The sequence below is a fragment of the Stegostoma tigrinum genome, chromosome 1 (assembly GCF_030684315.1).
Source record: "Stegostoma tigrinum isolate sSteTig4 chromosome 1, sSteTig4.hap1, whole genome shotgun sequence".
In the NCBI taxonomy this organism is placed as follows: Eukaryota; Metazoa; Chordata; class Chondrichthyes; order Orectolobiformes; family Stegostomatidae; genus Stegostoma; species Stegostoma tigrinum.
This window is the reverse complement of record NC_081354.1, coordinates 64,585,986-64,601,359: the sequence shown is the minus strand read 5'-3', so window position 1 is coordinate 64,601,359 and position 15,374 is coordinate 64,585,986. Positions and strand designations below refer to the sequence as shown.

General features: G+C 39.1%; 1 protein-coding gene across 7 annotated transcripts in view; it reads right to left on the bottom strand.

The window, feature by feature from the left end:
• Positions 1–15,374, bottom strand: part of ank2b (ankyrin 2b, neuronal) — a 794,414-nt gene that overhangs the window by 92,365 nt on the left and 686,675 nt on the right. For 4 of the 7 annotated variants that reach the window (XM_059645896.1, XM_059645912.1, XM_059645909.1 and 1 more), the window contains one exon: positions 5,284–5,508. In XM_059645896.1, the coding sequence (XP_059501879.1) occupies positions 5,284–5,508 (225 nt within the window). Of the gene's footprint in view, positions 1–3,419; positions 3,519–5,283; positions 5,509–11,263; positions 11,297–15,374 lie in introns of all 7 variants that reach the window. The other 3 variants (XM_059645900.1, XM_059645904.1, XM_059645894.1) reach the window with 2 other exon arrangements.

The window sequence follows — 15,374 nt, the reverse complement described above, 5'->3', positions numbered from 1 at the left end:
GACTACTGAATAACTAATATAAGGTTAACCTCACTGCCATGTTATTAGGATCTAGTGACTTTTGAAATAAGAAGCATCTAAAATGTATTTTGCTTAATTTTTATTTTCTCTCCTTTTTCATATAAATGATCATGCTCAGGAGGTGATAATCATTGGTATTGAGATTTTCACCAAAACTGGTTAACGCTGGGGTTATACAGATCAGAATTACTGATTCTCTCATTATTTATTGCTTTAATGAATTAACTTCAACTGAAATTGCAATCAAAATCCAAAATTTAATAAATGAAGGTGGGGTGCTAGAGCTGAATGATATGCTGATACACTGAAATTTGTGACAAATTGCTGCTGAGAAATATCTTATAAAGCTCTTTGCAATTAATTAATATCCCAAAAGTTTTGTAATATAGACTTACTGGTTTCACTCCACATTCCACAAGGATTTGAAGCATTTCTGAACTTTGGTAAACTAACACAAATTTAATATTTTCATGACAAACATCATATCATACACAATATCAATTGTAAAATAATAAATGGATCAGAGTAACTTACAGAAAGGAGATTCAGGGTCAAAATACTTAAGAAAACTTGGAACTGAACTTAATTTTTTTACTGCTTTGCAAATCTCCCACCTTTTCACTATTGTATCTGAATGAACGGTTTATATAATGCATTTGTGCTGAATTTCTTTTAAATGAGTACACAAAATAATTACCAGCAGGAACTTGGACTTGATATTTTGTCTTTTGATTGTATTTTTTTGTACATATTTTGGCCTGAAGACTGATGGCCTCTTTAAGTAGGGAACAAAAGCAAGACAGCCTCAAAAATACTGTTACCTGGTGGCATGCTAATTGCAAGGCACCAGTCAGTCAATGTGTTGGCAATAATCACTATGGGAGGACAGTGGGACAAGTAAGCTGATCTTTTCCAAATTGTGTTCAAATGAACCTTCTAAAAGTTCATTTTAAGCCTGTGAAGGGCCACAGTCCTAATTTTTAAAGTGATGAATAGTTGATCCTTCAGAAAATCACCAGCTGGAGATATGTGGGTACAGAATGAGGAGATGGTAATGGCTCTGGTCCAATAAGGAGGTCAGTAAGAAGAAAAAAAAGAGGTCTATGCAGTTCTGAAGCAGGTGCCTTTAGCACTAAACAAGTAGCACAATGAGTGCCTGGTCTTTTAACATACTCTGCTAATAGGAGGCCCACATTTCTCTTGGCTAATCTTTGCCATTTTTAACATATCTATAAAAGCTTTTACAGTTGAATTTTATGTTTCTTACTAGCTTACTTTAAGATTGTATTTTCTTTCTCTTTATCAGTTTATGTTTCTCCTTTGTTGAATTCTAAGATACTCACAATCCTCAGTTATATTACATTCTTTGGCAATTTTATAAGTTCTCTGCCTTGATTTAACACAACACAGAATATGACAGCATAGCACAGGTACCGATTCTTCAGCCTCCCATGTGTGTGCTGACTATGATGTCATGCTGAACTAATTCTGTCTGCCTGCACATGGTTCCTAACCCTCTATAACTGCCTGTTTGAGCGTCTGCCTGAATGCCTCTTAAACATTGCTACCGTATGTGCTTCTGCCACCTCTCCCTTTAGCTATGGCCGAATCACCCTTCCTGCTAGGTTTCTGTGCCTCAAAAAGGAAACAAAAATGTGTTATAAACAGTGCTTTAATTCTTTAAAGGATAAGCCAATGCCAATCTATTATCATACCTTTTAATACAATTTCCAAGTAACAAGTTTGTACCTCATAGCTTCACATTTTCCTTTGTTCAGATTTAAGATAAATATAAATTCAAGGCTTAACTCTGAAATTAAAGTTAGTTTCACATTGAAAATATGTTTCTGACTCCAAAATAAAGCCTGTTTCTAAACTCTATAGTAGAAATTCAGTTTTTGTCTTTAGTAAGAATATAAATCCTGGGTCATGTATTTGAACAAGGACTATTTCTTACGAAAGTGACGAAACTGCTGGGATTACTGAAATCGAACAGTGCAGCAATGCTATAATACATTGACACAGTAAAACAACAAATGCCAAAGGAAACATCAGTGATTAGTTCATATTCATCTCTGCTTGAAATTATTAAGCTATCAATGTCATGACAGCCTTGTGTGTAACAACATTGACTGTTTTTGCTGGTTCTGCAATAGTGATTCTGTTAATGTACTTGCTACTCAAAACTATGTTACGTACCAAAGGAAGAGGAGCTGAAAGATCTGATCAAATAGTAGTGCACACAAAACTGCCCACTAGCTGGTAATCAGAGAGCTCCTAGTCCAACATCTTTCCTTACATGGAGATCAATCACAGAACATGGTGGTACATGGCATCAGATGTGCAATGACAGCTCAAAAGGGGTAAAACAACCGAGAATAACACAGACACTGCGGATGGTTTAAAAAAAATACAAATTACGAAACAGGGTGAGAACAGTAACAGAATGAGCAGTAACAGTAATTAGAAAAATAATAGCAAACGAAATTATAGCATTTTCCAAATGATTCCATGGATCAGCAACTACAAAATAATGGGAGGAACATCAAGAGATTTAAAAAAAGTAAAAGTGAAAAGGGAATGAATGGGCAGAACAATCAAATTGATTGTATTACTATCAATGCACATATTAAATATTTTACAATGTTCTCCTCTATCCTGACTATAGCTTCCTTGTCTGCACAAAAAAACACTCATGCTGTATAGAAATGAGGGAAAGTAATGTAAATCACAGGACAGAAATGAGGAACAGGAAGAAACAATTAAACCACACTATTTATAAATAGTCAAGACGCTAGATTTAACTTGTATTTTGGGATTTAAAAAGTTAAGTCTTATTCAGACTCAGGACTTAACCATTTTAAATCTTATCAGGATCCTAACCTATCAATAGGTAACAAGACACGAGAAGTTCAGCACACTTGTATTACATCTTTCTAATCAAACTTCTTTCAATTTCCATTTCACTTTGTTACAGACTACAATTTAATACACAGTTCAACAAGGGTAGGAAAATATGATTTAGTGAACATTATAAGATGTCCACTAACACATGAGGAATTAACAGAAGGTATGAACGGGGAGGAAAGCAACAAAGGAAGTTCCTTACTACATTGAGCACATGCATTCCCAGCTACGACAACACTCATTACATAAAGCCACAGAACATCACAGTTTGTCTCGAGCAAAGGTGATCTATATATAGATAATATATATAAATGAATATTTTATATATATTATACATCATATAAACACAGAAAGGGTAATATTTAGACGCAAAAGGGACAATGGAAAAGGGTTAAAAAATTAAAGGTAAAGAATGTTGAAGAGGATAGCGGGGAATATGCATGGTGGCATCCAATGAATTCTTCTCTGAACATTTTGTGTTTCTCTCCTACCCAAGGAATTTGGTTCCTGAAGGCCCAAGCTGCAGGATTCGGCTAACCAAGCTTTCTCCCTCATTTAGCGGGGGAGGAGAGTTAGGAAGGTGTAGTTTACTGAGTAAATCCAAAGCAGCAGTAGAAGAGAGATGAAAAGAAAGTATAAAACCAACAAACATTTAGTCTTTGTCTTGGTTGCAACTTTTTTTGTTATTCAAACCTATATTGCTTGCCTATCATGAAATCAACAAGCAATCAATAAATTCTTTTAAAAAAATATGCTGGACAAATTGTTAGGAATTTCACCAGGGTGCAATGAAGACATTTATTAGTGATATTAGTGATTGAGAAGGAGCATAATTCATAGCCAATGTTCTAGATATTATACTTCACAAGTTAAAAATGGCGAATTGAAAATTGATTCTGTAATGCCTGAACAATCACTTGAAATGATTGTTATGAAATGTTTAATTCCTCTCTCATTTTCCTAATTTCCTCCCCTGTATTTTACACTGCTAAAGTTAATAAGTTATTCGTAATAACAGAACTTGACAGTTCAAAAGATGTTTCACACCGGTTAATTAAAAGGTTAACTTGCCAAAAGGAAACCGGAGATGGCGGCAGAAGGTAGATAGGTGGAGAATGGAAAGGTAGGGGGTGAGGGTGGCAAAGAAGCACATATGTAAGTATTGTGACATATGTAAATAACACATACTACCTTTTTTCCCCTACCTGGATGCCAGTGCAGATAGCTGTATTAGTACAGATCTGTACAAATACATATCTGTAATGTTAATACTTAATAGGGTTTTGCATTCATCGTCCATCTACCGCTCCTTAGCTTCAGCAAGATTAGACAATCAATCGGTCTACACGTTTACTGGCTGGTATCTCATTGACTTTATTGGACAATATTAAATTGTTTATTGATCTTGAGATACCACTTAATGTTGAGTAAAAGTCATAATTCTACAATACTGATTAACCATCCAAATAAAGTCCCCACAAGATAGTCCAAAATGTTACGTACAATTCAAATCCCATTCATTGCAGTGGAAAGAGAAAGGACTAAGGTTATGATATGTCAATGGATAAGTAGGGTTGATTAATCAAAACAGAATGCCTTGAGGAACATAATGGAGACGCCCTGTTCCCTAGATCCTTATCTTCTTATATAGCACATCCCTAACAATAACAAAGTGAAGAAAGTATTGCACATTATAATTTGAGACTACCCTTGAGTATTATTCTTTTGGCTCTTGTTCCATACTGGCTGGTTAATGATTAGTGATTGTACTCTAAATGATGAGAAAAGACAAAGCTTGCTGTGGATCTTTTTGGAGCATTTTGATCACATTGTATTCGAAATGAAACATATTTCAGTATTTTACGATGTTAGAGATGCAATATTTACGTTTCACTATTAACACTAAAACACATCCTGCTTAAATTTTTCATTTTTTTGTAAATTATGGTTAGACACTACCATCTGTTACTATACCACACTGCTCAGCAATGTAGATTCACAAGTTCTTCAGTGCTTGCATATGTGCATGCTGACCTTGTCCAAAAGATCATTTATTGACAAAGTAATCTTTGGAAGGGTCACTAGACCCGAAACATTAGCTCTGATTTTTTTCTTCACAGATGCTGCCAGACTTGTTGAGCTTTTCCAGCAACTTCCATTTTCGTTCCTGATTTACAGCATCTACAGTTCTTTCGGTTTTAATCTTTTACCTTTTTCATTGCAAACATATGTTTTTAGATTTAGCAAAATTAACAGGATATAATGCTGCCTTTGGATTGATAACGACTGTATTTTAGATCAATCAGAAAACAGATGTTGGATTTGTTTGTCAGTTTTGCATGTTTTGGAACTTACCCAAGGAACTGGGCACCTGATGGTCCAACTTCAATTAGCCGACTGGCATGGCCCTCTCCTTCCACCATAGGAGGCATTGTGGCCAGTCGGTGACGTTTGACCAGGCGGCATGTCACACGTGTTGGGGCTGTACACTTCCGAGGGGGAATAATAATTCGCAGCCCATTATGGCGGCAGCCCCGCATGGATCCACCACGTGCATCCACCATGAAACTAACCAGGAAACTGCAAGTAAATACAAAGTTTTTATTATCCGCTTTATTCTTACAATGGAGTGTTATTTTCGACTGGAGCAATGGAATGGTGGTTGTTCATTCACACAAACCAGAACAGAAATTGTGAAAGGGGACAATTACTCAACTTGAGACCACATGGAACATTCGTAATGTAAAGGTGCAGGCTGCAGTGAATTCTTAGACATCAGCCAAATAATGCAGCCTCCTTCAGGGTTTGTCCTACCTTCAGGACGGCCAAGTGATATTTCCACTCATTTATCTGTGGCCTCAATAAACAGCACTCTTTTTTGATTTATTTGACAAACTGAATGGGACTCTCGTGGTACCATCAGAGTTTTAAAGCTGCTGTAATGATGTTAAGGCATTGGGCTGTGGGAAGAATTGTGGTTCCTCTGAATTCACAGCGAAGGGACAGGAAAGTTGATTATAGTGTAAATGATCACAAAAGTAATGTTTTTCTTTATACAAATTTACCTCTGCTCAAAATCCACAGCCTCACAACTCCTTCTCCAGTTTAAAGTCATGTGTCTAATACAATCATATATCTGATTAAATTAGACACAATTCACACTAAAATTTTTCATTCAACAAAGCTGTTTTGGATTCATGCACTCTAAAGGCAAAACTTTGAGAGCAAGCAATCTAATCAACAGTCTCCAAAAAGTACCTTTAACAGGACATCCTATAACAAACGGAAGCATCAGCCAACTGTACTCCGGACAGAGACCAGGGGTAGGTCTGGCATTTCCAGTTAAGCAAGTCTATATTTCTGATTGAACACACTGATGACATATTGCTCATTAAAAATGGCCAAAATGTTTCAACTGCATTTTACACCTCCTACACAGGCGGATGAGGTCTCAGCCAATCTGTCGACACTTAGGTCTATTAAAGCCTTGAGTTGCCATTTACAGGGCACCTAAGGCCCCTTTACACCTCCTCCACCATTATAGAGTGGGTAAGGCAAGGCCAAAGTAAGTTTACTTACTCCTTACCTTACCAATTAAGGATGACAGCAAGAGAGAAATCATTAGAGTCAACTATACCAAAATGGTACATCCCCTTTATACCTCCTGCCTTGGTGTCTAAAAATGAACACTCTGCAACAGTCCTCTCCCCAGGATGCTTGATTCTCTCTGACCAAGACTCTGATCCTGTCTTTCACGGAAATTCTTGCGGATAATCTTCATGGAATATGTAATCCCAGCAATGGCCACGACGGCAAATTGGTGCTGCTGGGAGCACTTGACCAATCAGATTGGTTAGGAGCTCTCCAGGGCAAGTCTAACTGTCAACGAAGGGCAGGAAGTCCACTCACAATCTGTGAAGGCTACTGCTCACGTAATATCGAATCTGCAAAAGCTGCCGGTGACCATTTCTGGGTTGTGGTGACTGAAGTCATTCCCTATCATCATTGTGCAGTTCATCCCCTAGAAGTTGTGGGATATGGGGTATATTCATTATCAGAAAGAGGGAGACTAGAAGTTTTATAATGAATAGAGCTTTTTGTTTAGTACAAATATCTGTTTAATGTATACTTAACCGTATCATGTAAATTTATTTGAAACTTAAATTAGCATTAAAACATAGTCACCATGACCATGGCTAAATAGCAGCTTCTATTTGACAACAGTGGAAAAAATAAGAGAGTTACCTTTTGCGCACTAACAACATAAGACAGAATTTATGGTCAGAATCAATTCTTACCTCATTGCCTTATGCCCAGAAGGATTTTAAAAAAATTTTAAAAAAAGCAATCAAACAAAGTGAGTTCCTTTCCGCTGATTACTGTACCTCCACAAAACAAACAACCAGCTCTGCATATTTTGCATCAGTCAATTTTGGGCATTTAAAACTGAGCTACTCGTTGGGAGTAGCTGACACAATGTCCTGAATCTTTACTCCTGGGTCAAGAGTGAAAAGTTGGGGCATCTTCTGGTTCCGCAAAGCTGACCCACAAAGAAATGTCCCAGAAGGTCAAATTTTTATTCCTGGCTGGTAGGACGCCCTGGAATTTTGGCTGGAAAAGCCCAGGAGAAGAGTGCAAGTTGCCAGGTTCAGAGGTAAGCTGACTGAGAGGATTGCCTTCAGGCACTGGAACTGTATTGAACTTGAAATTTTAAAGAATAAATCTTCCCTCCAACACTAAGCTTTCCTCCACAGACCAACATGGCACCTCATGCTAAAGTGTATCAAAGTGCACAAAACACCCCTTTACAACCCCCCAGACCAGTCATAGCTCCCCGCCTAGATCCCCAGGGCTTTTTAAATGCCCTAAATCAATTTATTGCTAATCATGTCCCATCTGCCACCCTTCACCTTTGCGTCTGCCAATCCAACTCATCCAGTAGCTGCCATGGGAAGATCTTAGGATCCATGCAGAGACAGGACTAATAAAGTCCTATAAAAATACATTTGGTGTTCAAATGACAGGGACAGGTACATTCAGGTGCTCCTCACCTCCACCAATGAAAAACTCATCATGCCACTTATTGGTGAATCACAACTCTCGGTAGAGGGCGCCTGCGTCAGCAGGTGGTGACGGACAGAGGCCAATAGCTTCTGGGTCCTACAGATCAACTTTGCTGAGGCTCAGGCTTCAGGGATTCAGCAGCAAAAAAGGAATTTTTCATCTTTTGGGTCTCACAGGACGAGAGTCATGGGGAGAGGAAGTTTGGAAGCAAAGGCGTGGAATTGGTCTCCAGTGGTCAATCTCTTGTTCGAGCCCTGTCCCCAGTGACTCCATCTGGGGTTATAATAAAGCTCCCTTCAACAACCCAGGAGACAGAACACCCAGCTTTTTCAGTCAAGAAACTAATGCTTTTCTCATCTGTTGGGCAAGTAGGTTATCAGGCATTTTGATGAGTTGAGTCACTTTACTGCTCATTAATAGATCAATTAAAGGATTTAACTGGTGGTGAACCAAGCAGATCACCTATGCATCTTCTCATCCTGCACTTAGACACTGGTACGCTGATAAGGGGACAAATATGCCTCCAGGGCCATATTGCCCAGTTAACTGCCGTTCTCACAACCTCCAGTAAGAGCATAATCATGTTAAAAGTGCAGATTTTGGGCTTCACTATATTGGAAATAACTCTGAAATTCTATTTACTTAATTTACATTCCCTAAATTAAATAAAATCTTACTACAAAAAACTGCTTCTTGAACATCCTTTATAGCAACAAACACTGGAATTCATTGAAGTTGTGACACTTGATACTTACCAGCTTCTTTAACATGGCAACAATCTCAGAATAAGTGACAGGCAAAACAAGGAGGCCATTTTTCTCCCCCACTCTGTGGTGAACCTTTGGAATTATTCAGCCCAAATAGCTGCTATGGCTGACTCATTAAGTCTGTTCAATACAGAGACTGAGATAGTTCTGCGTGTGAAAATCACTGTGGGAGACACGGGCTGTGCAGGAAAATTGTGTAGAAGTAACAGATCAGCCATGATCTCAGTGAGTGGCACAGTGGGCTCAACTGGCTGAATGGCCTACTCCTGTTCCCATTTCTTATCTTCTTTGACCTCTTGACATTAACAAATCTTTGTGGCAGGTGTTTCTGATCTTGATCTTGATAGGTTTGCTGGCAGGTCTCATGGGTCTAACAATATCGGGTTCATGCATTTTCTATATACACTCATGCCTTTTTTTAAAAAACAATTCCAGAAGATACATTAGCTTCCCAAAAGATGTAGCATGAGCGGCGCCAATTGAGTATCTCACTTCTCTGAGAGGGTGGGGGACCCTGGTTACCTAAGTGAATCACAAAGTTCATACTTCCTCTTATCAGGTCTAATCTGCATACTACAGCGTCCAGGCCTACAACTTCTCCCAGTTCTGTGGAGGCAGCTGATTATTTAAATAGTCAGCTGCCTCCAGAATGCACACAATACACAGCCAGTTCCTTTTCTCACCCCCATGAAAATGGTAAACATCATTGAGGTTGTTGACTTGCTCATCGAACTGGCTTGTTCTTGTTCAGACATTTCGTCACCATGCTAGGTGACATCAGTGAGGCCTCCGATGAAGCAATGTTTTTCTACTCGACTTGGAATTTATACTGGCCGGTCCGTTATGCTGAGTACTGTCATTTCTGGTTTTCATCTGTATGCATTTGTATATGGGCTCCAATTCTATATGTTTGTTTATTGCGTTACAGTGGAGAACAAACATATAAAATTGGACCTGATATATAAATGCATACAGACCAAAACCCAAAATGACAGCATTCAACATAACAGTCAGGGCAGTATAAATTCCAAGCAGAGTAGAATAACATTGCTTCATTGGAGGCCTCACTTCACCTTGCACGGTGACAAAACGTCTGAACAAAAACAAGTCGGACCGGCGCGCAAGTTAACAACTTCACTCACAACCCGAGCTACAAATCTTTGCTCAAACTTTAAAGGTAAACATCATTGTTTTGGGTGAGGCTTTGGTTCCTACCGTATTTTCATCCTGATGGTCTTGCTCTACATTACGTACAAGGCTTGGTTTTAAATGATTAAAAATGTTCATTTCTGTGAGGAACCCATTTGTAACCGTATTAGCATAACCACATCAAGTTATCACTTGACAGGAAAAGCACTTCTCAAAATATTTAATATTTTGACTGCAGTTTGTGGACAGATTGCAGATTGTGTCCAAAGCTGAAACTGTCATATTTTATCAGTATCAAGCAGGCAAGTAAGTTTTCCTCCCAAAAAAGATTAAATGTTACTACATAGAGCATTTTAGTTAGTTGTCACAAACGAGAAAACAAGATTCAAAAAGGCAAAGTGTTAATATTGTTAAGAGGATATTCAAACGAGAGGAAACAAAAAGAATAATTTTTAAAAACATGGCAAAATACTGCAGATGCTTGAAATTTGAACAAATATTATTATTTCATTGCATAATAAGTATAATTCCAATCAATGATTTGTTCCCATTATAAAGTGACTTTACAGAAGTCCAGAGATGACACTTCATCAAATCAAGTTACTATTCCTCCCCTACGCCATTTTAATTGAATTACTGCAATTTCAGTGCATAATATGAATGAAACATTTATATTATTTTTATTATTATTATCCTGGTCTGATTACTTATTTGTATAATACTATACTCAGAATTACTTCTTTGAATATGTCAAAAGATTCCCGTTACCATTACTTGGAAAAAATTCCAAACAATGTGATTCTCACCTCATGAATTCTTTACATAAACAGCTTTACATCAACAAAGGGAGTACGCATGAAAATGTTCATAGTGCACCAGTAATAATGTCAGTAATAATGTCAGTTATAGCCCTCTCATTCATCAAAGTGTCAGTTGAGTAAAAAAGAACAAACACTTCAGTGCTCAGTATCATTGATGCCCTTTCACAATAAAATTATAGCTGTAGAATAACACTGGCTTTTGAAAAACACTTGTACTGTTACTGCAGCTGTGTAAAAATAGACAAAGTTGTTTATTCAGAATGGTCATTGAAAGGATGTGTGTCATGCTCTTTCATTGACTCTTAAAGACAGAACAAACATTTTAGTGTAAATTTCCATTAGTCCACAAAAACAAAAACACCAGTCTGAAAAACAAAACTACAATTTTAAAACCTGCATCCGTTTTTGGTGGTCAAGTTAATGAAAACATGCAAGGCAAGAGTGCACCAAGGCATTTGACCCGAGGTTAAAGGAGGGGTGCAAAAGCACAAGAAAGTAAATAAAACCACACAAAGTCATGATGCAAATCTTCACCTTGATTCGCTTTCAGGGACTGGAGAAGAATAGCTGAAACAGAATATGCAGGAAAAGCAAGGAATTAGAAACCTAGCACAAGGTCAAATATGAAAGAAGCTAGATAGTTGAACTACTGCAGTACACTGCCAGGAAACTGAGCGAACCTGTTGCAGCAGATGAAGTTGCTCTTGGCTGCCCACCAGCTTCTGTGGTAAAACAGGGATTCATAAAGGTCTTATGAGAGAAAAGGGAAAAGGTCTGATGCAAAGGAGGCTGCAGTTTCCTTTGACATTCCAAAGGAACACTGCTGCTCCCCCGGTCACAAAAGATATTTCACAACTCACTTGGAGTGCCTCTTCAACATTTCCACTGGCTGTTGACCTAATAAGGTCTTGCAGCAAAACTGCAATGATGTCCCCACTTGGGCCCTGGGTAAAATGTCAAAGCAGTCACATATGCATCCTGCTTTAGTAGTATGTCTTACTTTCCTGCCAAACCCCTCAGATCGACATCAAGGGCAGGGGGATAGAGTTGACCGTCCATCTAGGTAAATAACCTACCTGTTATCCAACTGAGCACTTGCTGGAATTCTGCTGTGAGAACTGGCTTTTAAAAAATGATCCAAAAACATTCCCATATGGTTGGAAGGCTTTCTATGTTACTGATAGTGGGGCATGGTTTGGAAAACTAACTTGAATCAGTAGAACTTGCTTTTCTTTCTTTTGAAAGGAGTAGTAATTGCTCAACCAAAAGAGTAATAAGTCCATAATAAAAGATCAATCCACACAGACAAGAGAACTACTATTTGTAGAAATGGATCATCACAACAATGCCAAACACAAATCTTAAACATCTAATTCAGAATTAGACTATCTCTATCAGTGAAAGTAAGGGTGGAATCTTCCCAGGCACTGAATGACATGGGATTTAATGACAAGGTGAAGGAATTCACATGAGATAGCTACCAATGAGCTGCTCGACCACAAAAGGCAAAAAGTTCCATTTCCAGCCAAATGGTGAATGGTGATATGTGATTCTCACTAATAAGCAGCAAAAGGACTACGTGAACTCATTAGCATGCATTAACATCTTATGGCCCAAACTCACCTCACTGACACATAATCTCCCTTTCTTCCCCCGCTCATCAGAAACTAGACAATTCCCAACATACAAGAGATTTAAGGTTCATACGAAGATTTGTAGCTCGGGTTGTGGATGATCTAGCTGGTTATCGTACAGTTGTTTCATCACCATGCTAGGTAACATTATCAGTGCAACCTCCGGCAAAACAATATTGTTCTACTCCACTTGGTATTTATATGATCCGATCTGTTAAGTTGGGTTGTGTCATTTCCGGGTCTGCTCTGCATGAGCTTGTATATGGGGTCTTATTCCTTACGATTGTTGATTGCATTATGGGTTGAAAACCAGGTCTCTAGGAATTCCTCTGTGTCTGTGGTTGGCTTGAGCTAGGATGGTCACATTGTCCCAGTTAAATTGATGGCCTTCACTGTCTGAGTGCACAGAAGTAAGGCAAAGTTTGTTGTGTTGTTTTGCTGCTAGCTAGTGTTCGTGTATCTTGATGGCTAGTTTCCTTCTGGTCTAGCTATGTAATGTTTTTTGCAGTCATTGCAAGATATTTTATAAATTATGTTGATCCTGCATGTCATGGTTATGGGGTTTTTGGTCCTTGTATTTGTAATAGAGTGGCTGTGGGTTTGTGTGCTACCATGATTCCTAGTGGTTGGAGGAGTCTCCTTGTCAGTTCTGATATGTTCCTGATGTAGAGTAGTGTGGCCAGTGTATTGGGGTGTACACTCGGCATTGTCTATCTAATAGGCACCCATGGATGAAGTTGTTGGGATATCCATTGTTAGCAAAGGCCTTGTAAAGGTGCTCTTCCTCCTTCCTGCACAGTTCTGACATATAACAGCGAATTGTGGCCCATTTAAACAGTGTCTTAGCACAGTTTTGTTCTTGGAAGTTGGGGTGATTGCTGTAGAAATTGAGGATTTGGTCAGTGCGAGTTACCTATATACTGTGGTCTGGAACTCACCATTGGTCATTCAATTTGCTGTCTTCTTCTTCTCTCATAATTTGGTCCCGGTGAAAACACTGTTGATGAACCACCCTACGATGAACATTCTCAAGGACCAAAGACCCCATACCCACGACATGTAGGATCAATGCAGTTTACAAAATACCTTGCAATGACTGCAACAAACATTACAATCGGCCAGACAGGAAGGAAACTAACCATCAGGATACACAAAGACCAGCCAGCAGCAAAACGACACAACAAACTTTTCCTCATCTCAGTGCACTCAGACAATGAAGGCCATCAATTTAACTGGGACGACGTGGCTATCCTAGCTCAATCCAACCACAGACATACACGGGAATTCCTGGAGGCCTGGTTTCCAACCCACAATGCAATCAACAATCACATGGAATAAGACCCCATACACAAACCCATGCAGAACAGAACCGGAAATGACATAAACCAACTTAACAAACCAAGTCATATAAGTACCAAGTGGAGTAGAACATCACTTCATCAGAGGCCACACTGAATGACTAGCCAGCTCAGCAAGCAAGCAGACAACCTCATGAAAAAGAAGTTGGTAACCTGGTGGCTTCAGCTCACTGGTTGCTCATCCAGACTTCCATCTTAGACACCAGTCACCAACATCTCTCAGTACTTCTAGTAAGCTCCACGCAAATTGTTTGGCATGGTCCTGGAGAAGCCATCAAGACCTCAGAGGTCTGAACAGCAGCAAGAAAAATTGTGTGGAACATTGTAGAGGGTCATTATAGCATGATTCTGGACAGTACTCTACTGTGGGCTCAGGGCCCAGGAGATAATGTCGAGAGCTAGACATAATTCCAATAGGTGTGGGGAATCTGTGTTGGCTAAGAAATGATGGGCTGGCTAGCGTGTGTGACATGAAGAAGCATCATCTACAAAGTTTTTGAGAAGATTTGTAGCTTGGGTTGTGGATGAGGCTGTACGCTTGCTCGCTGAGCTGGTGTATTTGATTGCAGACGTTTTGTCACTCTGCTAAGTAACATCGTCAGTGCGCCTCCAGTGAAGCACTGGTGTTCTGTCCTGTCTGTTATTTATATGCCTCAGTTTGCTGGGGAGGTTGGCATTACTTCCAATTCTGTTTTTCGGTGTTCGTATATCGTGTCCGGTTCAATGTGTTTATTGATGGAACTCCAGGGAATTCCCTGGCATGTCCCTGTTTGGCTTGTGCTATTGCGAATGTGTTATCTCAGTCAAATTCATGTCCATCTTTGTCCATATGTATTGAGACCAGTGAGAATTGGTAGTGTCTCTTGGTGGCCAGTTGGTGTTCGTGTATCCTTTATTGTCAGTTCTCTTCCAGTTTGGCCTATGTAATGTTTCTCACAGTCCTTGCACGGTATTTTGTATATTGCATTAGTTTTATTGGTTGAGAGTATAGGGATCCTTTACGTTTGACAGTAGCTGTAGCATGATGGTTGTTGGTTTGTGAGCTACCCTGATACCTAGGGGTCTGATATGTCTCTGACGTGTGTGTGTGTCTTCTTGTGGTCTGTCGCAGACGTAACGGTGGATTGTGCCTTCTGGGTATCTGCTCCTTTGAAAAACTCCATATAAATGCTCTTGTTCTGCTTTGCATAATTCTGTGGTGGAATGTCATGGACTTTGATGAGCTGGGACAGCAGTAGTGTTTGGAGTAGGGTGATGATGATATTGAACAGGAAGAACTTCATCTTGTACACAGTAAAACATAGCAGCAAACACACCAAGCCAGATGAGACTGAAATGACACCCAGTTCCAGTAGCTGACAGCTGGGTGCAGCGATCACTCAAATTTGCAGTCAAAGCCCAGCAGTTCGTGCTGTTCCCAGAAGCAAACACAGCTTTGAATTGGTTTTTGTTCACTTTTGCTGTTACTGAATAAAAGCGAACACTTTCAACTGCTTGAAATATTAAATGTTTGAAACATTCCAGTGTGATGGTCCCACACTGGAGAGTGGGTCCCACTCACTTAGCATTGGAAGATGGGATAAAGCTAAGAGAAGATAAATTGTGTAGCTTCAGTCTTAAATAGCAAAAGTAGTAAAAATGTGCATTCATATG